The sequence below is a fragment of the Scylla paramamosain genome, chromosome 9, assembly GCF_035594125.1.
Source record: "Scylla paramamosain isolate STU-SP2022 chromosome 9, ASM3559412v1, whole genome shotgun sequence".
Taxonomy (NCBI): domain Eukaryota; kingdom Metazoa; phylum Arthropoda; class Malacostraca; order Decapoda; family Portunidae; genus Scylla; species Scylla paramamosain.
The window spans coordinates 13530001-13557725 of NC_087159.1; the positions used below are offsets into that span (position 1 = coordinate 13530001).

General features: G+C 42.4%; 1 protein-coding gene, 1 long non-coding RNA gene and 1 pseudogene across 2 annotated transcripts in view; 2 read left to right on the forward strand and 1 right to left on the reverse strand.

The window, feature by feature from the left end:
- Positions 1 to 10805: 10805 nt before the first annotated feature.
- Positions 10806 to 16121, forward strand: LOC135103248 (endoglucanase A-like; annotated as a pseudogene).
- A 1629-nt stretch (positions 16122 to 17750) lies between these two features.
- On the forward strand, positions 17751 to 24300 carry LOC135103648 (uncharacterized). Its single transcript, XM_064010201.1, has 15 exons — positions 17751 to 18210; positions 18579 to 18724; positions 18823 to 18991; positions 19126 to 19208; positions 19612 to 19756; positions 19938 to 20033; positions 20254 to 20342; positions 20779 to 20872; positions 20970 to 21028; positions 21120 to 21238; positions 21506 to 21671; positions 21876 to 22043; positions 22201 to 22346; positions 23223 to 23331; positions 24074 to 24300. The coding sequence occupies exons 1-15, from the start codon at positions 18156 to 18158 to the stop codon at positions 24182 to 24184; spliced, it is 1755 nt and encodes a 584-aa protein (XP_063866271.1). The 5' UTR covers positions 17751 to 18155; the 3' UTR covers positions 24185 to 24300.
- LOC135103649 (uncharacterized) overlaps positions 18838 to 27725 on the reverse strand; it is a 34490-nt gene continuing 25602 nt past the window's right edge. The window contains exons 3-4 of the long non-coding RNA XR_010270146.1: positions 19570 to 19748; positions 18838 to 18969 (exon numbers count right to left, since the gene is read on the reverse strand). This is a non-coding gene — a long non-coding RNA (uncharacterized LOC135103649). The remainder of the gene's footprint in view (positions 18970 to 19569; positions 19749 to 27725) is intronic.

The following is a 27725-nucleotide window of genomic DNA, read 5'->3' on the forward strand; positions in this document are numbered from 1 at the left end:
GAGAGAGAGAGAGAGAGAGAGAGAGAGAGAGAGAGAGAGAGAGAGAATATTATCGTTTCATGTACGTACGTATTACTAAATACGACGTCAGCTTTCCGCAGAATCATGATCTTATGTCTGATTTTCCATTATTCATTCAACACAACGCCTAGCTCAGTGGTGGACTCTGCAACACTAATGTTATATTCAAGAACAAGAGCAATTTTTTCTTTTCTCTTTTCCTCCGTTGCTTCACTATTCAAGAGACTGGAAGGCAAGTAATTCATGGGTCCTTGCCGTCTGTACAACACTATACACTATTTACTTCTGTGGCCAGGTGTTCTGCATGTACTCCATCACCTTCACAGCGTAGGGACAGCGATGATCTATCACCAAAATGACTGGCCCGCCACTACCACCACAACTAGTATCAGCATCACCACCACCACCACCACAATCATCACCACCACCACCACCACCACCATAATCATCACCACCACTATCAGAGCGTAGGAACAGCAACGGCCACGCACTAAAACGACTGGCCCTCGATTGCCAAAGAAAAAGTGTCGCCAATGAAAATGATAATATAATTCTCGTGAGAAAACGGAATCTGAGCTGCAATAATTCCCTTAATTTGTGAATCCCTGATTCCTATCACATCTTCCTCGGGGACGCGGGGAATCAAACTAACGTCTCATCTCTGCAATGTGGAAATTTTTAGCAGACCATCTTCATAGGAATAGCGAGAACTCTAGTAAGATATTACTCCTGGTGGTATTCAGCCAGATCCTCGGAGTTAGGCGTACTGGTGATGAGATTGGACGTCTGAGGACTGAGGCAGACGAAGTGTAAAGTTCAAGGAGGACGTGTGGAGGGGAAGGAAGGTGTAATGTTGAGATTATGGCGAGGCATGTGGTGGCTTGTGAGGCGTGAAGGAGAAGGCTGTAGCCGATTTAAAGAGAGAGAGAGAGAGAGAGAGAGAGAGAGAGAGAGAGAGAGAGAGAGAGAGAGAGAGAGAGAGAGAGAGAGAGAGAGAGAGAGAGAGAGAGAGAGAGAGAGAGAGAGAGAGAGAGAGAGAGAGAGAGAGAGAGAGAGAGAGACGTAATAAGACGAATAAAATACAATACTAAACAGTCATAAGAGAACCTTTACACATATAACAATCGTAGAATTACAAGGAAATATATGATAAGTATCTACAAGGAAATATATGATAAGCAATAATAACCATACATTTCCTTACATCCATACATGATAGAGAGGTGGCCCACAAAAGGTACTTAAGCCTTCCATCACCAGAATCTCATGCACTTTATATTTCTGCCCGGAACCATGCCAAGTCTGTTCTCCAACTAGCCAAAAACTCCTTCATTAACAGAAAGTATCGAAACCTTTCAAGATCTAACTCCTCTCGTGACTTCTGGCATCTAGCCAAAAATATCTCCAATAACTTTGGTTCTTTTTCTTTCCCTTCTTTATTTCAATCAGATGGCACCACTGCTATCACATCTATTTCTAAAGCTGAACTCTTCGCTCAAACCTTTGCTAAAAACTCTACCATCGACGATTCTGGGCTTGTTCCTCCCTCTCCTCCAACCGCTGACTACTTCATGCCACCTATTAAAATTCTTCGCAATGATGTTTTCCATGCCCTTCCTGGCCTAAACCCTCGGAAGGCTTATGGACCTGATGGGGTCCCTCCTATTGTTCTCCGAAACTGTGCCTCCGTGCTTGCACCTTGCCTAGTCAAACTCTTTCAGTTCTGTCTGTCAACATCTACCTTTCCTTCTTGCTGGAATTTTGCCTACATTCAACCTGTTCCTAAGAAGGGTGACCGTTCTAATCCCTCAAACTACTGTCCTATTGCTTTAATTTCCTGTCTATCTAAAGTTTTTGAATCTATCCTCAACAGAAAGATTCTTAAACATTTATCACTTCACAACATTCTATCTGATCATCAGTATGGGTTCCGTCAAGGCCGCTCTATTGGTGATCTCTTTTAGAGATTTTGGTGAAATGTTTACTGTTGCCTTGGACATATCAAAAGCTTTTGATAGAGTCTGGCACAAAGCTTTGATTTCCAAACTACCCTCCTACGGCTTCTATCCTTCTCTCTGTAACTTCATCTCAAGTTTCCTTTCTGACCGTTCTATTGTTGCTGTGGTAGACGGTCAATGTTCTTCTTCTAAATTTATTAACAGTGGTGTTCCTCAGGGTTCTGTCCTGTCACCCACTCTCTTCTTATTATTCATTAATGATTTTCTAAATCAAACTTCTTGTCGTATTCAATCCTACGCTGATGATACCATCCTGCACTTTTCCATGTCTTTTCATAGACGTCCAACCCTTCAGGAGGTAAACATATCACGCAGGGAAGCCACAGAACGCTTGACTTCTGACCTTTCTAAAATTTCTGATTGGGGCAGAGCAAACTTGGAATTGTTCAATGCCTCAAAAACTCAATTCCTCCATCTATCAACTCGACACAACCTTCCAGACAACTATCCCCTCTTCTTCAATGACACTCAACTGTCCCCCTCTTCTACACTCGGTCTGTCCTTTACTTATAATCTGAACTGGAAACTTCACATCTCATCTCTAGCTAAAACAGCATCTATGAAGTTAGGTGTTCTGAGACGTCTCCGTCAGTTTTTCTCACCCGCCCAGCTGCTAACCCTGTACAAGGGCCTTATCCGTCCATGCATGGAGTATGCTTCACATGTCTGGGGGGTTCCACTCATACTGCTCTTCTAGACAGGATGGAATCAAAGGCTTTTCGTCTCATCAACTCCTCTCCTCTAACCGACTGTCTTCAGCCTCTCTCTCACCGCCGCAATGTTGCATCTCTAGCTGTCTTCTACCGCTATTTTCATGCTAACTGCTCTTCTGATCTTGCTAACTGCTTGCCTCCCCTCCTCCCGCGGCCTCGCTGCACAAGACTTTCTTCTTTCTCTCACCCCTATTCTGTCCACCTCTCTAACGCAAGAGTTAACCAGTATTCTCAATCATTCACCCCTTTCTCTGGTAAACTCTGGAACTCCCTGCCTGCTTCTGTATTTCCACCTTCCTATGACTTGAATTCCTTCAAGAGGGAGGTTTCAAGACACTTATTCATCAATTTTTGACTACTGCTTTGACCCTTTTATTTGCCTGGCATTTCAGTGAGCATTTTTTTTTTTATTGGATTTTTGTTGCCCTTGGCCAGTGTCCTTCCTACATAAAAAAAACAAACAAAAAAAACAAACATCCGATGCAGTGAATGAGAAGTCCTCCCTGTGAAGACCATCGAACATACGGAAAGATTTAGAGACGAATTAATCCACGCCATTACTCTCCCCAACACGCCACGCCACCACCTTACGCCCTTACAACACCAGGTGAGTGAGTGATACTGATTCATAGCGGAGTGTGCAGGGCGCGACGAGAAGGGGGCTGGACAGACGACAGCGCTGAGGTCAACAGTACCGATTTAATGCGACATGGTAAGAGTGAGGTAAGCGAGTCGTGTTTCCCTTCAAGTCTTAAATTCATCTTTTCTTTTCTTAATTCTTTATACTATTTAACTCACCCTCCTCCTCCTCTTCCTCCTCCTCCTCCTCCTCCTCTATCTCCTTCTTCTCCTTCTCTTCCTGCTGCTCCTCCATTTCTTTCTCCTCTTCCTCTTCCATCTCTTCTTTGCCGCCGCTTTCTCTTCCTCCTCCTCCTCTTCTATCTTCTCTATCTCCTCCTCCTCCTCTTCCCAGTACCATTTCTTTTCCTCACTCCTTTCTTGCACCTCTCCTCCTCCTCCTCCTTCTCCTCCTCCTGTCTCCTCCTCGCCCTCGTCCTCATCTCTCTTCCTCTTCCACTCAAGCGCGCGAGCCATTCATCTCTCCCTGAAGTGCACGGAGGATCAACGTACCACCACCACCACCACTACTTCCACCACTACCACAACTACAACCACCACCACCACAACGCACCACATTACCACACACCACACGCTGACTTTCCTTACATTCCTACAACCTCTAAAAGGCTGACTATAGCGGCCTTCAATTAACAGACTTGCACCGGAATCTTCGTTTTGGTTTGGTTGGCAGTGATAAGCGCGTATTTTGATGAAGCGATCTTGGTGAAACTTTACGAACACACCAACTTTAATATAATAGTTCAAATGAGTGCTGAAAAAGTTACCCCTCCCCCCTCTCTCTCTCTCTCTCTCTCTCTCTCTCTCTCTCTCTCTCTCTCTCTCTCTCTCATTCAGCAGCGGGTGAGGGCTAACAGAAGCGGGAGGAGGAAGCCGGTTAATCAAGTTCGGTGAGATTATTTGTGAAAGAGAGCTTGAAGGAAGTTTCTTGTCAGAGATAAACATCAGCAATTATAGGATTCTGTGGGAGGAGGGCCTTTGATCCCTTGAGACTTGTTGACCGGTTCCTTTTGGTCTCAAGATTCCGGCAGAAAAACAACGTATTTGAGTTTTTTTTCTCTTTCTTCCACTTTTGTGTCTCTGTCTTTCTATCTCATTTCATATCTCCCCTTCTCTCTCTCTCTCTCTCTCTCTCTCTCTCTCTCTCTCTCTCTCTCTCTCTCTCTCTCTCTCTCCAGCCGTCCCGAGGCTCCCTTTCGCCTCGACAAACACTTGGAGACACACGAGAACATATTTCTTCAACATTTTGGTCGGGCGTCTCTCGTCCCTCACGCCTTGTTCTCTCGGACTGTGCCATTTTCCGGTGACTTTAATTTACTCTCGGCCAGGGTTATCTTTCTTCTCAGGACAAGACTGAAACAATTACTCCATCACATAATTCACTTGCACTGGACATGTTCATTAGCCTGGAAAAAAGTTTGATTTACTGGGTTTTATTACAAGCAAAGCCTCGGCAGTCAGGCTCACTAAGGCGGAGTGGATTAAGAAGGAAGAGGTATAGTGTCATAGACGAAAGCTAATCAGATACCGGCAAAGTATCCGAGCCACACCAAACCTAAACATAAAACTAAAATGTTCCACGCCACGGGCACTCAAAAGGGGGAAATGAAATAGTGATGGTAGCGCCACCAAACGTTAGTGTCGATACTCTTATCTGCGCAATATCTTCTATCGGCGGCAGGTTTAGATTGGATTTTATCGTATTATTTACGATATTGAAGCTTTTCTGTGGCCAGGACCGGAACGTTCAGCGTTTAGCGGTATTTTAGATCATGATTGCCGATTGAAGCTAACATAAACCACCACTGGCCAAACACCAGATCCGTCCCTTTAGAATTACTCTCGCCATATCTTGTGATTAACTGCAGTGCCAAAGGTTCTAATAGTCTAATACCAAACCTTTCCGCTCTTGTGTTTCGAAAGATGTTTCTTGGTGCAGGTGTTATCAATACGTGTGGAAGGGAATTTCGACATTAGCTTATTAACACAGTGTACACACTGTGTGTTTACACTGCTCATGACACAAGATTAATCAGGTCACAAGATATGTTCGATATGTAAGATATGTAAGATATGTTCGGTAATACATCGAACAACGCAATTTTTCCGTGCAAAATGGTTGACAAGGTTTGTTCAAAAGCTTTTTCACATATTTGACTTTTCACTGTTACTTTACTAGAGATGAATCTAAACGTACGTGATACACATGCGATAAAGAAAAAAGAAAACTAAAATTCATATAATTGTTACTGAAGTAAATAATGTTACGAAAGAAAACTACAAACCTTGATTATTTTTTTAATCTGATCTAAGACTTTGGACGCATGGCAACAAATACACGAATAAATCAACTAAATAAAGGACAATAATGCAGAACACAACAGACCTAAACAAAAACTTCGATATTTCTTAGTTTCTCAACTAAAGTAACAGTCCTTGACAACGTCCCGTATTCTGTGCAGCGAGCGTGCGGTGTCACTGTCTCTGGAAGGGTAAGGACGCCGCGAGAACCTTCCAAAACAATACTGCAGAGGAGCCTTCGACATATTCTCGGCTTCGGTATGCAGGCGAAGCAGTTAGTGAGAGAAATATCGGTATATCGGTCCGTCCATTCATTCAGAGAGGGAACGTAGCGGGCAGTTTGTTAGAGGGGGAATGGATCGGTGTCTGGCCGGTGGGAGGGGACGCTATACGGCCCCGGCACAAAAGATCCGCCAGGCACCAGGGCTTAGGACAGAGGCAGGGAAGGGCTACTACCGTCTCGCTCAAATGGTGTTTATACATAGCTCCCCATTAGTACAGTTTATACGGTCGTGGTTGTCCGTGAACAGTGCCTTTAATGCCTTCCTGAGTGCCGGCGTGGGCTGGGGCATCTTCCTTTTGGAGACTCAAAGGAAGATGGTAATAGTGTTTTCTTGGCCGTATCGTATCATTTATCGGTCTGGCTGGAGGATTCTTTCTTACGTTTCATAGGGTCGTTCACAGTACAGCACGCCGAGAGTAAACTACTACAGTCTCGTTTTCCTTTCAAAGAGAATCGGAGAAAGAGTTCAGAGAATCCGCGTTATCGCCAGAATCCCGAGGAAGGCAAATATTTCAGGCTAGGTGAGTCAAGCATAAACAACCTGCGCCACAATTACACAAGTGGTGGAGGACGTGAAAGCGGCCCGGTACTGTTGGGTTTTCCCTCGTAATAACACACACAACTGCTGTTAGTACCCGGCGGGGCACTGAGGCCAGGTTAAGACCTCCCCGTGAGCGTCACTCCCACTCACAAAAGGAAAAAGTGGGGCGGAACGAGCACACAATGGTGAGCTGTTAATGGTGCTGGGCGGGTCGTTACAATGGCATTACTGTTATTCTCCGCGTGGGTGGCTGAGGTGTGTAGCAGGTGTGTCTGAGATGCGCCTACGAGTGCATCACATAATCCTCCAACCATGAGACCATACCTACACAAAATCTTTTATTTCGCCCCCTTACAACGCCACCTTATTAATACCACGCATCAAAAAGTATTCTACACCTCGACTAACATTACTTGTACCTAGTTTCCAGTCATAATTAATGTCATACGAAGTTTCATCAAGATAACATACACGGCAAGCCTTAGAAGGTAAGGTGAGGCAAATATCAGCGGCAATTAATGTGTGTGTTTCCCTAAATAATGCTGACACGAAGAGGAGTGAAGCCTTGCTTCGTTTCAGGTGCCAGCAGAGTGCTAAGGGCGTGTAAGGGATGAAAGGGAAGGGTCTGCGAGGACGATGGGAGGCTGGATGAAATGTACGAGCATACGGGCAAAGAGGTGAAAGGTGGTGAAGAGACACGGAAGTGGAAAACTACGGAGCTGAAGAAGGGGAAAACGAGAGAAAATGGAAGAGTGGGAAAAAAAAATCCATAGAGAAACATTGTAAAGAAAGAAGAAGAAAAAATTAATGTAAGTGATATAAAACGCCACAGGAATAAAAATAGCGCAAGGAATCAGGGAGATGGAAAGAAGGGGGCAGAGGAGAGTGTGGGGAGAAGGGAGGAGAGGCGAAGAGAGCGGTAATGAGGGTGAGGGGGCGGTGTGCTGAGGTTCCCCATGGCAGTGTTCATTCATCCTCCCTCCGTCCCCCAACATCCCCCACCTCAAGGGAGTCTCTGCTAATAAGGGATACGCGAGAAAGTCTAACGAAACCAATTTAGCGGCCACTTTACCACAACTTCTGAATTCAATACAATTACGATTCATCCCAATGCTTTTTTATCTCCTTAGTCACGATTTTTCATTTTATTTATTTTGTACTTGCATTATGTCATGGATTTTGTTGTTACCTGGTTTACTGTTCCTCCAGCTCTCTCTCTCTCTCTCTCTCTCTCTCTCTCTCTCTCTCTCTCTCTCTCTCTCTCTCTCTCTCTCTCTCTTACCTGTTCGCATTATTCTCCTTGTCTGGCGACCTCGTTTATTTCCTACAGGCAAAAATGCAGGGGAGTGATATGCGGCTAACCTCACTCAAGGGGTAAGGAAGGGTTTGCGAGTTTTCAAGGCTGGAGGGAGGGTGCGACTTGCATTTTGAAGAAGGGAGCAGGAAAAGATGGAAAAGCAGGGAAGGTTGCTGAAAGGGATGTGGTGAAAGAGAAAGAAGGAAGGAAAGCAGGAAGGAGGAAGGAGGAAGGAAGAAAAGAAGGGAAGTAATAAACAGGAACGTGAGCTAAAGGAAGCGTAGGGGATCAACAATAATGACAGCAACAAATATACCAGCACCATCATCACCAGCAATAACAAGATCAACAACAATAATATAAACACCACCACCACCACCACCACCACCACCATCAACAACAACAACAAGGACAACACGCCAGGCAAAACGAGCACTTTATTGCGTCTCAAGCAACTTATTTTGCGTCTAGTTTCAAGCCTCTTAAATATGTCACGTAAATTTTGCCCTCTTGAAATTTATCAGCGGCTAGTAACTCCCCCCTTTACTCTCTCTCTCTCTCTCTCTCTCTCTCTCTCTCTCTCTCTCTCTCTCTCTCTCTCTCTCTCTCTCTCTCTCTCTCTCTCTCTCTCTTGTGTTGGTAGGAAATATCATAACATATAGTCTTGTTCCTTTTATCTTCCATACATTCAGACTCATCAAGTCAATCCACACACAGCGATTTTAACTACGTTTTCAAGGAACTCTGCAGAATTGATACCCTTGAAGCTTCATTTCATTTTATTTATTTACAGGAGTCAGGGACAGATTTTAAAGGTGGCAGGTCTACAACTTGAAGAGCCCTGTTTTTCACATGGTCAGTTCTATGTTGGATTTTCCAGAGTTGGCAGTCCCAACAGCCTTTATATATTCTGCCTTGTTGAGCTGACCAAGAACAGTGTACCGAGAAACACTGCGATAACACTATGAGCGTTTTTACATGTTTATGTGTATGTGATTAACAACTTAAGGAGAATAAATATTAGTTTGTAACAGCTCCATTGCGTGCTTTACATCATTCTTCCAGCTACCACACTACAAGGGCAATAAGTCTTTCGCAACATAAAGGTTAGTACAACGGCAGACTTGTAACCTTGAAGGCCTATTCCAATACCACCATGTTCTTCTCCATGAAAAGTTACCTCCCCACACCCTTTTGGCCACGTCTACAGCCACGCTCAAGGAGCCTATAGAGAACATGAGTAAAGACAAAATCTTTCTCTCATTGTATAGATATAATGAATTATTTTCATGTATTTATAGAATGAAAACCATCATTTCTGTCTGTACGTGTTTTTTCGATGTTACTACTACTTTTACTACTATTACTGCTGCTGCTGCTGCTACTACTACTACTACTACTACTACCACTACTACTACTACTACTACTACTACCACTACTACTACTACTACTACTACTACTACTACTACTACTACTGCTAATGCTACTACCACTATGTATTTTAGTGGATAAATTTGTGTTTTATTTCCTTTCGATTTCGCTGTCCTTGCGTTCCTTAGAACTCTCTCTCTCTCTCTCTCTCTCTCTCTCTCTCTCTCTCTCTCTCTCTCTCTCTCTCTCTCTCTCTCTCTCTCTCACTACTAATGCGCATGACATTTATATTTCAGGTGCAACGTATCGCCGGCATTTGTCAGGGCGGGCACAAACACAGCGTGGGCACGGTGTGTTGTCGCTAACGCCGCCCACGCCAGGTATTGAGCGGCAGTCTCTATTACCACTATTCGTTTCTTCGTCACCTCGCATTAGTACAATGCTAATTCTGTGTTACTAATGGTTATGGCCACGGGAATTAGGCTCGGCAGTATTATACTATTGTATCTTGCGCATTCATGTGTTTGTAGTGAGCGTCGTTTTCTTGACACTCTTCCCTTTCTAATGCATGAACTGTTGCTGAAGATTTCTGGTGATAAAAAGAGCTTTTGAATCTAAATAAGCCACAATTACCGACGGTACTTTGAAAATCCAAGTCGCTTTTAGATGTAGGTTTTATTAACTTTTGTATGATCAGTATATTAAAAATCTATAAATAATTTACGTTTTGTGCAGAAATAATGGAGCTGCAGTTTGCTGATGAAACAAACAAACAAAAAGATCTTGAAAGGATAGACTTCTGAACCGCAACTCCTGCAGCCTCCTTATCAGCAGCCGCGGCCTGCCCTCGTCGCTGTGTGTTGCTTCCCCAGCTGGAGCAACTCCCAGCAACTGCTCATCCACTACGTCCCCACTTCGCGTCCCCCTCGTCCTCCACCCACGTCCACTGCTGCCGCCACAAGTCTCTTCTGCCGATAGCACGCCCTAAGGTCGTCGAGTGACAGGGGAGAATAAAGATTTTTCCTTCCTTCGGCATTTAAAGATTTTCTTCCATGTTATATTGGCTTTCCCAATTTTTTTTTTTTTTTTTTTTTTTTGTCCCATGGACCTATTATCAGCCACCGTGTGACATTATCGCCCGTACTCAATGCACAGACTCGATCACTCCTTGAAGCAGCCAGCTGGCGGACAGTGTATGGAAAATAATATTATTGATAAAAGAATTATATTACTAATAAAAAATATGATAATAATAATAATAATAATAATAATAATAATAATAAGATAATAATAATAACAACAATAATAATAATGATAATAATTATAATAATAACAATAATAATAATAATAATAATAATAATAATAATAATAATAATAATAATAATAATAATGATAATAATAATATAGTAATAAGATTAACAATAATGAAAATATCAATAATAATGATAAAAATAACATAATAAGGATAATTTCAACAATAGAGAGAAAAAAAAACTACAAGTTAGGTATACAAACACTACAGACACTTTGCATAAATGTGTAAAAAGTGAAAGAATGCATAACTTTACAGCAGAGAAAGTTCAGCGCGCTCAGTACTGTCATTTAATGAAAAAAAAAAAAAAAAAAGCTCCACATCAGCTCGAGATAAAATGATAATGTAAGGGTCGATGCACATCACCGAGGGACGAACACACCTCTGCTCGTGGGTATATTACGTCGCCCACACCCCGACCGGCTGTCTCCTGCGGGCAGCCATGGGTACAGAGAATGGCCTCATCCCCTGCCTGGCGGTCCTCCTTCTAGCAGGCATTGCATCATTCTAATAAACACACTTACATACGTGATATGCAGATGAGTTTCAAAATGGAAAGCTATACATAACCTGAATTTCAGCTCTCGCTTTGAACACTATGACATCTGCAGGAGTGAGTGCCGAGCGGTGTGCCGTCATCACCTTCGATCACGAATGGGATGGAAACTACGTTGCAAACTTTATATCTCAGTCTGAGATTCCCTTCAAAGGCCTCGACGCCCTGTTCACCTTTGACCATCTTGTGAAGTCCGTCTCCGTGAGTACCAGACGCCACACAGGACTCCTTGATACCTCTTTAGATTAAGAATTTTTGTTCGAATATTAATGTCTGGATTACATTTATTCATTTATCTATACTTTTTAGAATTGGGGTGGCTCCGCCGACGTGATCGACATGCACGTCAGAATGTACAACGACGGCCCCTTCGTGAAAACTGGCGCCTACTGCACGTTCGGGTTTCAAGTGTCGTACTTCGGCGACATCAGGCCAGAGGTCATCGCCATTGACATGAACGGCCAGGATGCCTGTGGTAAGCGTGGGCCTCCTGTTGCCTGATACGAGACATGAAGCAAAGTTTTCTTTGAAAATAAGTTCACTTTAAATCCTAAAATTAATTTTGTTTAATTAAATGTATATTTTACTGTTATCAGCACTCTCGTGCATTTCATAGACGGAACTTTGACGTGGACCACAAGAGAGCCGTACATCAATCCGTGCGAGGAAACTGGAATGGCACCCTACGATTACCCTCAGGTGGGTGGGGCGGATCTGGCCTCGGGAAGTAATGAAATTGCGAAAACACACACACACACACACACACACACACACACACACACACACACACACACACACACACACACACACACACACTGACATTGTTCGTTATCTTTTGAAGAGAAGATTTTTCTTTTAAACAATTATTTTTCGATTGCATTTCATATAGATAGATGCCGTGCCCACAATCATAGTGATCAGTACATACATACATCTTTATACCCAAACGGCCTACCACCGAGGACCTCAAAGTCTAATGCTGTTTGGTCTCCCTACGTATTCCCTTGTATTATCAAGGCATATTCTGATACAGCGTGGTATCTACCCGCCTGTCAATCACAGTTGCTCACGCACAGTGTCCCTGCAGGCGCTGTGCATGTCTTTCCTGTTTTACGAGGCACAACGCTCAGGAGTCCTGCCGCCCGACCTGTGAGTCAAACCCTGGAGGTGGGACTCCGCCCTCAACGACGGTGCCGACGTGGGCCACGATCTGACTGGAGGCTACTATGACGGTGAGCGAGTGAAGAAGGGAATGAGGATGGGAGGAGGCAGGGAATAATGAAGGGTAGAGTAAGGAGTAGTGGTAATAACTGGAGGAGTTATTCAAGAAAGGAAAAAAAATAATGCAGGAAAAGGAAAGGAAATTATATAACAGAAATTTTAACAAAAGAGATTCAAGGAATTAAAAGAGGTAGGAAGAAGAGAAATGGGAATTGCAAAAACTTTGCAACACCGTTCAATGAAAATGAAATAATTTTGTCATCAGAAACGTTACTGAGAACAAAGTTACAAAAAAAAAAGAAAGATGGCCAATCAAATAATGATAGGCAGCAATTTTTTCTTCTGTTAGATTTTGGTGTTCCCCTGATAATGCAAAAATGCTCATAAAAATGTTATATATATATATATATATATATATATATATATATATATATATATATATATATATATATATATATATATATATATATATATATATATATATATATATATATATATATATATATATATATATAGACACACACACACACACACACTGTATACCTACGCCATAATTTCTAATCATCTGTCTAAGTGTTGGACCAATCCCTTAATCTACCATTCCCTGGATGACCTATTTCTTTTATATTTCCACCGCCATCTGTCAGCTGGTGACCACGTCAAGTTCGGTTTCCCGATGGCTGTGACCACCACTGTGCTGGCGTGGGGACTCATCGATACAAACAAGCAGGTAAAGGGACACTCCGTAGATACACACTCACACACACGTATACAAACTTCAGATTACTATTTCGTATATTCACTACTAATAAATAGCAAAAGATGCAATATTACGGCGTAATGGAAGACTGAAGTATTAGTATGTTATATTAATATTTAATATTTCAAATTCAGATTAGTCGTTGCTAGTTAATGACTGCTGGGTCATTTGACGTCACTCTCCCTCCCGCAGGTCAGACAGAGTACGCCCGAGCGGCAGTGAAGTGGGCCACGGATTACTTCCTCAAGGCACACACTGCCGAGTACGAGCTTTACGGACAGGTGAGGCGTAGGGAGAGTAAAATCATCTACTTATAGGATTACTCGAAACAGTAAGTTTTCGATGTATCTATACAACTCAAATAATTCATCGTCTTTCCAGAAGCCTCTTTTATTCGTCACTAACGGTTCTTACATTTTCACACATAGACTCCTTTTATTATTATCGAATGTTTTTTTGACTCCACTTAATTTTTGATATTCCATCCCTCTGTGCAAGGCGGGGGACAAACCCCAGCAAACCACTAGCAGCGATCGCTAAACTTAACGGTTTTTAATTTGGAACAAGGCTGAGTTATATAACCATTAACGCCATAACATCAGCTGCGTTGGCCAATCACATAACGGCACTGTATTGTACTGGACAGGTGGGGAAGGGATCAGACGACCACGCCTTTTGGGGTCGTCCTGAGGATATGTACATGAAAAGACCGGCATATAAAATTGGCAAAGAAAATCCAGGTGAGGATTTAACCACCTAACTTCACATGGAATATCTTTTTACAGGAAAATACTTTGTTTTCAAATACAGGTCATATTTTGAAGAGTTATACGTGAGCAGTGATTACCTAATAATAAACAGCATTAGGATGCCGCTGACAGACCTGTCTACATCACAGGAACGGAGCTGGCCTGCGAGACTGCCGCCGCCCTCGCCGCAGCTTCTATAGTATTCGAGGTATTCGTCTTGCATTAAGTGATGTTTACTGAACATCTATAAAAACTATTTTGAATATTTTATTGTGCTCCTATAGATAATTTCTACTAAAATGGATCCCATCTGTTCATGTAGGGAGTCGATGATGAGTACTACGCCAAGCTGCGCGAGGTGGCCAAGAAACTGTATGCTTTTGGAGATGAACATCGCCTCGAGTATCACCTTTCCATCATCGACGCCGAGCCATTCTACAGGTTTGCTGATAGAGGAGTGAGGTTCATGATGTTAGGGCGTGTCTAATAACAAGCAGTTCGAGGGAACGAGGTTTGGTTTTCTCCTTGAATAAGTTACAAGATGATGATCTTTCTTCATGCACAGGTCCTGGAGCGGGTACGGTGACGAATTGCTGTGGGGAGCACTTTGGCTGTACCGCGCCACCGGGGATGAGGCGTACCTGACTAAGGCCCAAGAGGTGTGGGACGAGTTCAGCCTGGGCGAAAAAGCCGAGCAATTTTCACGGGATGACAAGAAGGCCGGTGCTTATGTAAGCTTATCCGTAACAACAATCGTGAATATCTATTATGATGCCTCTCATATAATTATATACTCATATGTGCAAGTGGATACGCCATCCATATGCCAAAAATTTGAGAAATAAAAATTGAATATCAACCAATAAATAATGATTGTGAGCCTTCATGCCTCACAGGCTCTGGGCTCAATGGTGGACAGCAACAACACCCAGTACGCAGCGGCCCTGAAGGAGCTTTTGCGTCACGTGCGGGAAGACTCCAAATACGGCCTTGTCTTTCTCGACATGTGGGGAGCCGACCGACATGCTGCCAATGTTGCCTTCCTCACCCTCTGGGTAGGTTTGCCTCTATTAAATGGTGGAGACAGTGACTACATAATGCTTCGACCAGTAAAAATGTTGATACTTAAATGGTATGTCGTTTGCCACTCCAAGATATACTTCGTGCTCTTAGGTAGGATTATATCGCAGAAAAAGCGAATTTTCCACTGTCTAATCCCAGACGTCCAAATACGGCGATCCTGCCGACGAGGCCATCAACCTGCTTTGGGCTGTCAGTCAGATGAACTACATCCTTGGGGACACCGGCCGCTCTTTCGTGGTGGGCTTTGGTGTTAATCCTCCGCAACGTCCCCACCATCGCTCTAGGTGCGTGTGTATGAGCGCGTGAAGATCTTTACAGTGGAACAGTACTGTTGTTTCTAGGAACACATATGTGCTTGTGTGCGTACAGAAACAAAAACAAACAGACAGATAGAGAGATACACACACACACACACACACACACACACACACACACACACACACACACAGTACCAGATAGGTGGCTTACATATCACTTTCCCTCACCAGCTCGTGTCCCATCCCTCCCGACTCATGTTTTCTCAACAGCTGGGGACAGACCCAGCCAGGACCCAACGCGCACATCCTCTACGGCGCGCTGGTAGGAGGTCCTGCCGAGGTAATATAATGCCACACGAGTACGAAAGACGGAAGACACCTAAAACATTACGTTAGAAATAATAATGTTCTGATTAAAATTGTTCCCGGATTACATTTGCACATTATGAGAAATATCAACTTGACCAGTGCAAACGAAGCATTCCCTTGGCTCAGCGTTTCATGTAATGAATAATATACCCGTTCTGTATATGGTACTACATTATATACATTATATATTATAATGTTGTACCATATACAGGACGAGTATATGTGCCTGTGTGTGTGTGTGTGTGTGTGTGTGTGTGTGTGTGTGTGTGTGTGTGTGTGTGTGTGTGTGTGTGAGCGAGCGCACACGCGAATATTTCTGAAATAGGAAAATATTGTTACATGAAATTTTAGTCTGTCTATAGTATTAATTTATATTCAGAATACACATTTAATGCAAGGCTATTGCTTCTCCCATGGCGACAGGACAGCACCTACGAGGACGACCGCGTAGATTATGTGCACAACGAGGTGGCGTGTGACTATAACGCCGCTTACACTGGTGCTCTGGCGGCATCACTGAGACAAACAACTAGAAGGGGGAAATCTCAATCTCAATCTCTCTCTCTCTCTCTCTCTCTCTCTCTCTCTCTCTCTCTCTCTCTCTTCATATTAATGATCAATGCAAAATAAAGTCTGAAGTAAAAAGCACTATAGTTTCTGAAACAAACACAAACTGTAATGTTCATGCCTTTCAAGGACTAACTGCCACGTAACCGTCCGCTTTTAAGGCAATGCCTGCACAATGGCAGGGTTGCCTAACGTAAAGATTCCAAGCAGAATGTCAAGACAGCATTTCTCTTAAACATACCCTGATTGGATTCCACGTGACCCTCTTAGAACAGCGAGACGCCGGAATAATCTTTATATCTTGCGTACAAGTTTGCTTCAGCAGGGTCATCTGGTGCCATGAGAAGAGCTATGCGAAATGTTCAATACTTAGAAAATTTAATGTGCAGCTGTCGTCTTATGAATATTAAGATAAGGATTATCACAATTGTGATGTTGGTATCACAATAACTTAGTCTCCAATACTGCCTTCTATAAGCCAGTCTGAAATGGTCGAGCCTAGGAGGATGGGAACCACCTCTCAGGGAGTTCATGCATTCACGAAAGTAGATTGTCTTTTCTGGTATTATTTTCTTATCACAGATGGTTGGTTGGTTGGTTTGTTCCCAAGAGCGGCTTACCCAGGTGAAGCCAATCCCACAGGCTGTCTATACGCCACCCTGACCGAACAACCAGCTATCGTTTCAATGTACCTTCGACACACTGGTGAAATTGGCAGATCTTTTCTTTCCTTATAACTCTCACTCATCATTCTATCACATGACCTTTCTCCCTTCCTATAGTATAATACAATAAATGTTTCACTGGCTGTTAAAAGTTTTTGAGGAATATGATATGTAGAAGGTTCTTTCCATTGAAGAAATATGCGGAAAAAAGAATATTACTCCCAATGTTACTGTGGCTGACATGCATGAAGATGGTGTAGCACCTGTGAGGTGCAGCAGAAATAACTGAGGATTTAAGACAGAAGTGAGTTTGCACCAGGGATCAATTCTGAATCTTTTCTTGTTTGCTATGTGATGGATAGATTGACAGATGAGATAAGACAGGAGTCTCCGTGTACAATGATGTTTGTGAGCGACATTGTGTTCTGTGGTGAAAGGTGAAGTCGAGGCAGAGATGGGGACATGTAGAGATGCACTGGAGAGGAGGAGAATGACAGCTAGAAGAAGCAAAATGGAGTACTGGCGTGTAAATGAGAGAGACGGGGAGGAAACAGTGGCGGTGCAAGATGTAGAGTCGCAGTTCCATAAAATCAAATTTTCGAGGATAACAGTACTAAGATATGCAGAGAAGAATAGATCACTCTGGAACTCCCTACCTGCTTCTGCATTTCCAACTTCCTATGACTTGAACTCTTTCAAGAGGGAGGTTTCAAGACACTTATCCCGTAATTTATGACTACTGCTTTCGACTCTGTTCGGGAACCGTTACCTCAGTGGGCCTTTTTTATCGCAATTTTGTTGCCCTTGGTCGGTGCCCCTCCTACATGAATTAAAAGAATAAAAATAAATAAATAAATGATAATAATAATAAAATATTGCAGGCTGGCAGGAGTGAATACAGAGGATTGACAGGAATTATCTGTAATGGAAAGATTTCTGCAGTAATGTATGGGAAAGTCATCAACATCATCATCGTCATCATCATTACCTTTACCACTTACATCTATACTATTAATATTACAATTATTTTTATTATTGATATTACTGGTCTTCTTCTTGCAATTATCACCATCATTATTAATATTGAAATAACTTGTAATTATCGCCATCATTATCAATATTAACATAATTGTCATTAAAACAAATATTTTTCCTCTTTCCACAATTTATTTTCTACTTTTGCTTTATAAAACGCCCTGTACCTGTGTTCGTCGCCATGCGTCATTGTGCCAGGTGAAGTAGATATCGCTCATTTTATTCACTCTAAGAACCTAAGAAGGAATTTACATAATAATTGGCAAAATCGAAGCGTCGTAGAAGTATGAAACGATAATGAAGACGAGAGCCACAAGGGTGCCAAACACCAGGTGCGGGATATACGAGTATATATTGCGGTAGATGCCAACTACATCTGAGTGAGTGGTAGGCAGTCATGGGGCGAAAAGATGTTCTCTTCCTCTTCGTGGGGCTCCTACTCATCCTCGCAGGTATTGTGTAACACCTTGCTCATCCTCTTGATACCTTGTTAAATTGTGGAATTGTGGATCCCTGTGTTCCTATACTAACTCGTCATCAAACGCATTTCGTGGGTAAGATTAACCCTTAAATAAAATCTGTTCGTCAATAAGACACAATATTAATAGATCAATAACTAAATTAATATTAATGGGAAATATTAGCAATCAATTCACTTACTTCCTTTACACAATCTGTCCAGCATCTGATACATACACAAATAAAAAATCCGGATGGAATGTTACTAACATGAGGAAAATACATATATTCCTCTAACTTGTGAAGAAAGTTTGTTAAGACACACGTAAACGTTACATCACCATTACTGCGTCTCCTGCAGGCGTGGGTGCTCAGCGATGTGATGTGATCAGTATCGTCGAGAAGTCCAGTAACAGTTATGCCGCAAAATTCACATCTCAGACCGAGTTTCCCTTCGTTGGCGTCAACGTCGTGTTCACCTTTGACCATCCCGTGACCTCCGTAACCGTAAGTGAGAGACCACGTCCTTCCCAAAGCCTTGCTCTTCCAATCACAACCTTCGCCAGCCAGTCTCTTCGTCTGGTGACATCCGACCTTCTCCTCAGAACCACAACGGCAAGTCCGAGATGATAGACGACATGCACGTCAGGATGACTGACGAGTACCTCTTCGTGGAGACTGGCGTCTTCGTGCACTTTAGCTTTGAGGTGTTCCACTCCGGCGACACTCAGCCAGAAGTTATTGCCGTGGACCTGAACGGACAGGACGCCTGTGGTGAGTGAGTGCTGCTAGTGCCTCGCGCAGATGCACCACATTTGAAGAAAGAACCATTAATTAGCTTTCGATGCAATACTGAGCCACTTTGGCCAGCACTGTTTAATCGCTTGTAAATTGTACGCCCGTTCCAGACGGTTCCATTACGTGGACAACGGACATCCCCTTCATCAACCCATGCGAGGAAACTGGAATGGCACCCTACGACTATGCTCAGGTAGGCCAAGAATTTCTGATGTGCTTGAGGTAGTACATTGGGTATAAATTCATAATTTTAATTCTCTCACTTAAAAAGGCATCGAATGTTTCGCAGAGATGGCACAGAGGATCTGTAAACGCATGTTTTCCCTACGAAGACTTTTGTTTGTGGGGATTCACTAAAGCTTCTCTACTGTTATAAACTAAAGTACATGTCCACAATTTCATCTAATAAACTACGAAATCTGTAAACGAATCTATAATTTAGTTATTTCTCACATACTTTAGTACTAAAGCAGAATTTCTAATCATGACGAAGGAAAACACTATCTATATTTTTCTACTTGCCATAGATTAAAGTTCACAAGGCTGCCATTTACCTGCCTGCTAATCACAGTTGCTCATGCATAATGTCCCTGCAGGCACTGTGCATGTCTTTCTTGTTCTACGAGGCACAGCGCTCAGGAGTCCTGCCGCCCGATCAGCGCGTCAAGCCCTGGAGATGGGACTCCGCCCTCAACGACGGTGCAGACGTGGGTCACGATCTGACTGGAGGCTACTACGACGGTGAGGAAAAACAAGAGATGTAGTGTAGATAGGAGGGAAGACAAGGAGACGCGCGTAAACATACAATACTGAAACGAGTATAACAATTGCTGGTGCATGTGGGACAACTCTCTCCATATTCAATACCCTCCTTGAGATTTCTAGAACTATAATCAGTATATGTTTCTCCTTTACTTTTCAGGCGGTGACCACGTCAAGTTTGGCTTTCCGATGGCGGCGACCACAACCTTGCTTGCGTGGGGACTCATCGACTTCCCAATGGGTTATGAACAGACAGGTGAAACCATACACACAAACGCACTCTCCCCACAATATCTCTCTCTCTCTCTCTCTCTCTCTCTCTCACGCAGAAACAGTACGGTGGCAGGAGTAAAAAATGGATAAAATCAATTGACCTGTTAGTCACGATATTTTCTTACAAGATCATTTTGAAAAATTTTTATAAAAAACGCTGTCCTAGATAAATCACGTAATTAATGTGTCTCTCCCTCCTGCAGGTCAGACGGAGTACGCCAGAGCGGCGGTGAAGTGGGCCACGGACTACTTCCTCAAGGCACACACTGCTGAGTATGAGCTTTATGGACAGGTGAGGCGGCCTGTGGAGGCTGGCAATTGTTTCATTCCCGGCTGTCTCTAAAGATGGTTCATGGTAAATAAATTACGTACAAATTTGTTTTACTACAAATTTAGTTTATGGCATTCATAACATCTTTTTTTTTGTATACGAAGTTAACGAATGAATAAGTGAAACTTTACCAATACATTTTGGAATGACTTTCTTCTTTTTATGTAAGGTCACTGGCCAATGGAAACAAAACCAGAAAGAAAAAAAATCCCACTTAGGTTTTTTATTCAAAATTTTAACGCAATTAGTACCTTTCACACATGACTGATTGGGAACCTAAGACAAGGAACTGCAAAGGACAAGAGCTCAGTCAAATCAGGAAGTGTTCAGGTTTTTATCAGCACGGGCATTCACTAACACTAACCAAGTCTCAACGTTTCTTCCTTGCATGCGACAGGTCGGTAAAGGATTGGTAGACCACGCTTTCTGGTGTCGCCCCGAGGACATGCTGATGGAGAGGCCTGCGTATAAAATCGACCGAGAACATCCTGGTGAGACACGTATTCATAGTGGTGATGAGGCTTCACTTAAGAGATATTATGTCTAATAAGGTTTAGACTGACGCCAATCGACTTGCTTTCATCGCAGGCACGGAGCTTGCTTGCGAGACAGCCGCCGCCCTCGCCGCAGCTTCCATTGTATTCAAGGTACTGATCCTGTCCAATGAGCCTCAATAGAATATTCGTACAATATGAATAAAGTAATTCCAATACAAATACTCTGTCAATCTTCATGCAGGGTGTGGATGACAAGTACTCCGAGGAGCTCCTCGAAGTGGCCAGGGAACTATATGCATTTGGCGACGAGTACCGCCTCGAGTATCACCTTTCCATCACTGACGTCACGGATTTCTACAAGTACGATACTTTTTTTTTTTTTCGGGAAACAATCAATACATTTTGTATTTTTGGCAAAAAGTTATTAGTAGATCCCATGGTGAGGACTGACTCTTATTTAATGGATGAGGGAATGCTGATATGGTGTTCATATCTTTGAGTGACACGAAGCAATGTTATTGATATTTGGGTCTACTCTTACTATACTAGTAGAACTGTCTGTGGAAATGGACGAGCTTTAATATATTTCTTAACTGATGTTATGAAACTGCCATTCTCCACACGCAGATCATTTAACGGGTACGGAGACGAGTTGCTCTGGGGAGCACTTTGGATGTACCGCGCCACAGGGGAAGAAGTCTACCTCAGTAAGGCCCAGGAGGTGTGGGATGAGTTCGGCTTCGACGAAGAAATCGGCGGGTTTGGTTGGGACGACAAGAGCGCAGGTGCTTATGTAGGTTGACAAAATTTCTGGTATAAATATCAACTCCCTAAGAAAAATATACATTTAGGCGCCAAACTTGGTTCAGTATTCGCAGTTTGAAAGCTACATTATACTCGTATATATTGTGATCTGAAAAGTACGGATAGCAATTTCAGTTTCTAAGATAACTTCACTGTTCAAAATACACAAGCTTAACGTAGCTCCCTAACGCAGGCTCTCGGCTCAATGATGGGCGTCGAGAACCCTCAGTACACGGCTTCCCTCAACGAGTATTTGAGGCACGTTAAGGAAGACTTCCCATACACCCCTGGCGGTCTGGTCTTCCTCGGCATGTGGGGATCCAATCGACACGCTGCCAACGCTGCCTTCCTGGCACTCTGGGTACGTATAAATGACTAACACATTTTAATAGCAGGTAAACCCCATTGGTTCTCCTTGTGTATATGTAGGCTTTTGTTTTCACCTCATGCAGGATAAACGTTAACCAATATATAATAAATGGCTATGATTAACTGTTATATGACGATATGATTCTCAGGCGGCCAAATACGGTGATCCCAACGAACGGGAGAGCCACGTGGTGTGGGCTGCCAGCCAGATCGACTTCATCCTCGGAAGCTCCGGTCACTCCTTCGTGGTGGGCTTCGGTGTTGACCCGCCGATACGTGCACACCACCGTGGCAGGTAATAATAATAATAATAATAATAATAATAATAATAATAATAATAATAATAATAATAACAATAATAATAAAGTGTGTGTGTGTGTGTGTGTGTGTGTGTATTCATGATTGTGTATGCGATAATAATGATAATGATGATGATGATGATGATGATAATGATGATGATGATGATGATGATGATGATGATGATTATGATGATGATGGTGATAATGACGGGAGTAGCATTTGATTGAGACATGAGCACACACACACACACACACACACACACACACACACACACACACACACACACATCGTGGCTCAGTGGTAAAGGGGACAAAGATCGATCACTATAAGGTTTATAGTGATCGATCTTTGGGTAGGACTGAGACCACTCACACACCACACACCGGTACAGCGAGGCCACAACCCTTCTGCTTACATCCTGTACCTACTTGCTGCTAGGTGAACAGGGGCTACTCATTAAGAGGCTCGCCCATTTGCCTCGCCGCTCCAAGGACTCGAACCCGGGCCTTCTCATTTGTGAGCGGAGCGTGCTGGTCACTACACTACGCGGTGTGTGTGTATGCGTGCGTGTGTGTGTGTGTGTGTGTGTAATTCACCAAGGTCTGATCACAAGCGTATCTGCAACCACCAGTCGTTACCTTCTCAGTGCGAGCTCAGAGCTCATTGTTACCAATCATTGGCTAAGACTGTGACCTGACACACCACACACCCCATCCCCCTCAGTGCTTATAGTATAAGCACTGAGCTCTTTCCTTAGGGTAACGGCAGGTTGGGTGACCAGCAGACGAGTAGGTGAATATCATATACACATGCATACACACACTCATTCACTCTCTCTGGCAGCAGGTCATTAAAGATTGGTCATTTCTAGCTCGTGTCCCAATCCCCCTGACTCGTGTGCCCAAAATAACTGGGGATACGAACAACCAGGACCCAACCCACACGTCCTGCACGGCGCCATTGTGGGCGGCCCCGCGGAGGTAAGACCAGGACAAGCTTAGCAGGAGTAAAAAGTCAGCATCTCTTAAGCTTTTTCCACCTTAGCACCCTCTGCTGTCAGGTCTCGGCAGTACAGCAGCCCTAATTCTGGCTAACACCTGGTTACAGAGACTACAGTTACAAAAATACTATAAAGATAACGTAAAGTGAAGAACTGCTTCATTCTCTACTTCATTCTCCAAAAATATAATTTCGAGGATATCAGTGCTATAGCCAAAAACAATAGAATCAGTGCTCTCCTTCATAAAATTTAAATACATTGGCACAGTTGAGGTGAATGAAAATTAAATGAAAATTACATTGTTGTTAAAAAGTATTTCTTCGATTTTCTTGTATCTATTTTGAGGAACACTGACATTGTACTTCCATGAATCCAGCATTTCCCAGCACCCACTATAATTGATTTCAGCATCTCCTTGACGATGCTTGCACCCCAGGTTAAGAAACGCTGTAATAGGTACGTTCACAAGAGCCAGATAGCAACAAATAAAGTATTCTATACAAGATTTACTAGCAACTAACGTAAAGTAAACCTTTTTTCCTATTCATCTTAAAGGGTCCCAGTATTTTATTACTACATTCATAGTGTCCGCTTCTCGCAATTAAAATGACTCGAATGTCTGTGATGTCCAAGAATGTCTTACGATATACAACTTTAGGTAAAATCTTCTAACAACTTTTAACAAGAAATCGCCATCACTGATACTTCTTCCGTGCCCGCAGGACGGCACCTGGCAGGACGACCGCAGCGACTATGTGCGCAACGAGGTGGCGTGTGACTACAACGCCGCCTACACGGGCGCACTGGTAGCCATCATTGAGATGAAGAATTAAATCATTCTCTCTCTCTCTCTCTCTCATTACTTCATATATGAAACTGACAGTTTTCTGAGCAATAACAATCTGTATAACACCAGCATTGTGTTTACAAAAATAAAATGACTAAACTAGAATCAAGAATTATTTAATTCACTTGGTCTTATTTAACGAAAATCTTCAATAGCGAAGGTGAGACCTTTTTAAGTCAGCGATGACAACGATAACTTCTCGTCCTCTGGATACCTTTGCCGAAAAGAATTGTGCACAGACTATATAACGGTTGGACTCCTTGGTTCGGGCAATGGAATATGTTTGTGCATGAACGGCGTGTTGTTTGATACTCCAAGGTATACTTCATGCTCTCATTCAGGCACTATGCTACTGTCGAGAAGCTAGGCTCAACGTTAAAATATAGTATTATATAGGTTATATAGGTGTGTGTGTGTGTGTGTGTGTGTGTGTGTGTGTGTGTGTGTGTGTGTGTGTGTGTGTGTGTGTGTGTGTGTGTGTGTGTGTGTGTGTGTGTGTGTGTGTGTGTGTGTGTGTGTGTGTGTGTGTGTGTAATAATAATAATAATAATAATAATAATAATAATAATAATAATAATAATAAACGGTTTATTCTTTAAGCAGTTAACAAACTGAAAATGTACAGAGGGGGTGGGGAAATATTTAACATTTATCCTAAAGCTAAGTCTAATCTAGGAGGGAAATACTATTGATTGATGGCTCGCACCATGGTGGGAATCGCGCTGAGTCTGTACCGGTCCGTGCGCGGCGCCTTTAGGGGCGTTATCTTGTTGTGGTGTCTGGTGGCACGGACCGGGCGAGGCGCGTCAGGCGGCAGCATGTGTCTAAGAAGTGGATGATGCAGCAGTCCCCTTGCAAACTTTTCCAGAGCCTCTCGGTGCCTGGTGGATAGTCTGGACAGACTCAGGGTGGTCAGGGCTTCATTATTAGTGTGTGTGTGTGTGTGTGTGTGTGTGTGTGTGTGCGATAGTTGTCTGCAAGGTTGTGTTGAGTGGATAGATGATGCAATTGAGTATTCAGGCACTGAAGAATAAAAGATCTGCTTTCCCCCGTTCTAAAATAATAGGAGGATAAGAAGTTAGGCGCTCTGTGGCTTTTTCGTGTTAATTGTTTAATTCCTGCGTTTGGTGTTTGAGAAATGATGCTGACGAAAGCAGGGTAGAGTCATCAGCATAGGAATGGATAGAACAAGAAGTATGATTGAAACATTCATGAATATAGGGAATAAGATGGGCAAGAGAACAGAGCTTTGAGGAACACCGCTGTTAAAAGTTTTAGAGGAATATATATATATATATATATATATATATATATATATATATATATATATATATATATATATATATATATATATATATATATATATATATATATATATATATATATATATATATATACATATTCAACCCTGCGATATAATGGCTAGAAGGGAAGCTTGAGATAATGGTAAAAATAAATGGATAGAAACCATATGAGGGAAGCTTAGAAATGAAAGATTCATGTCAAGTCAATAGCAAAGGTTCCACGGAAATGCCCAAGAAAGAATGAGCAAGATTCAGTAAAGTTAGAAGATTGCCAATGGATGATTCTCGGATGATTCTCGGATGAAAATAGTCACAACAACTTTAGAATGACAGGAAATCAAAGGCATTATAGGTTGGTATTTAGTAGCAGTCATCTTTCTCAGAGGCAGGTTGAATGTCCTGGCAAGGAATGAACACAGAAGCACAGGTATACAGAACGAAAGAGAGAGGGAAGCCTTCCGAGTATCAAAGGCAGAGGCCAGAGGAAAATTTTCTGTAACAGGCATAATTTAGTCGAGACCATCTTTCAAGGACTTAATACTTCCAAGAACCAAAAGCGGTTTGTCATTGTTTATTCCTCATGAGTTATCTCCGGTATTCATTTCTTATCAAGGGTGGCTGGTTGGTTCCCAGGAGTGGCTCATCCAGGTGAAATCAATCCCACAGGCTGCCTTTACGGCACGCTACCCGAGGAGGTTGTTATTGTCTGTCACGCTGATAAAGGCTTAAAATCTTTTCTTTCCTTACAAATCTCGCTTACTCATTATTTTACCGAATGATCTTTCTGGTTGCCTGTAATTACAGTTAATATAATGCGCTCCATTACGGTCTTTTAAAGAGTAGAGGAAAACGATGAACAAACGTTCATTGTAAAAATGGGTTTGGACCAAGGATCGACTTTGAATTCTTTCTTGTTTGCAATGTGATGGATAGATTGACATAAGATTAAACAGGAGCCTGCGACGACATTGTGTTACGTGGAGCAAATCCTGAAGAAATCAAGGAGGAGCTAAGAACATGGAGATAAGCACCAGAGAAAATGGGAATGAAAGTATGCAAGAGTATTTATTTGTGTGTTATTGAGAGGTGGCACAGGTGCTGCAAGATATAGAGATGTCGAAGCTCCATTTGGAACCTCGAGATCAACAGTACAAAGAAATAGAGGTGTAGAGAAGTAAAAGTAGCACGCAGGCTGAGTGAATAGAGAAAGGTGGTAGGATTTGCAATAATGTAAGGAAGCGTCTTCAAGATGGTACTGATGTCAGCTATGTTGTATGGTGTGGAGAAAGTACCACGGACAAACATACAATAATTAAAGTTCAAGGCCGCAGAATTGAAGATATTGCGTTTTCATTTCAAAAGATGAGGATGAAAAAAGAAGAAAAAAAAAAAAGAACGTATTAGAGGCACAAAATTAGAGAGGCGGTCTGGTCATGTGCAGAGGAGGGATGATAATTATGTTAGAGATGCACTCACTAGGCGGAAAGAGAGGAAAACTGTAAGAGAAGGTTTTATGAAGTGAAGGAAGTCATGCGGGATACGGGTGTAACAGAAGACGCAGAAGACAGTAAGGCAAAGATGGATAATCTGCTGTGGCGAACACTAACGGGAGCAACATGAAGTAATAGTAGTAGTAGTAGTAAAGAATAGTACTAGTTACTGTCTCAGATACACTGAGATTCAGAGCATGTGTTTCCTTTCTCGTTTGTTGTAAAATTTGCTGTTCCTTAAAAAGAAAAAAAAAAAAAAGATAAGGGATAGAGGGATCAGAACCTTTTGTTTCGAAGTCATTATATGCTTAAAGAAGGTAAACGGTAATACTTAACATTACGATAATAATAATAATAATAATAATAATAATAATAATAATAATAATAATAATAATAATAATAATATAATATCATCATCATCATCATCATCATCATTATTACTATTATTATTATTATTATCATTATTATTATTATTATCATTATCATATTATCAATTGTAAGTTTTTATAACTGTACAGTAGCTGCGCTCCTCGCCGGGCGTCACTGCGTCAGGTGAAGAGACTCCCAGCGGGAATACCTGACTACGCCTACACTGAGTGTTGCCCTTCGCTCTACTCTTTCATTGCCTCCTGCTAAGGCCTACCCACTGCCACTTGTGCTGCTGATTTTCTTTTTCTTTTTCACTTTATTTTTTTTTAATTTTTTTTTGTCCTCTTCCCCCTGTATTATGCTC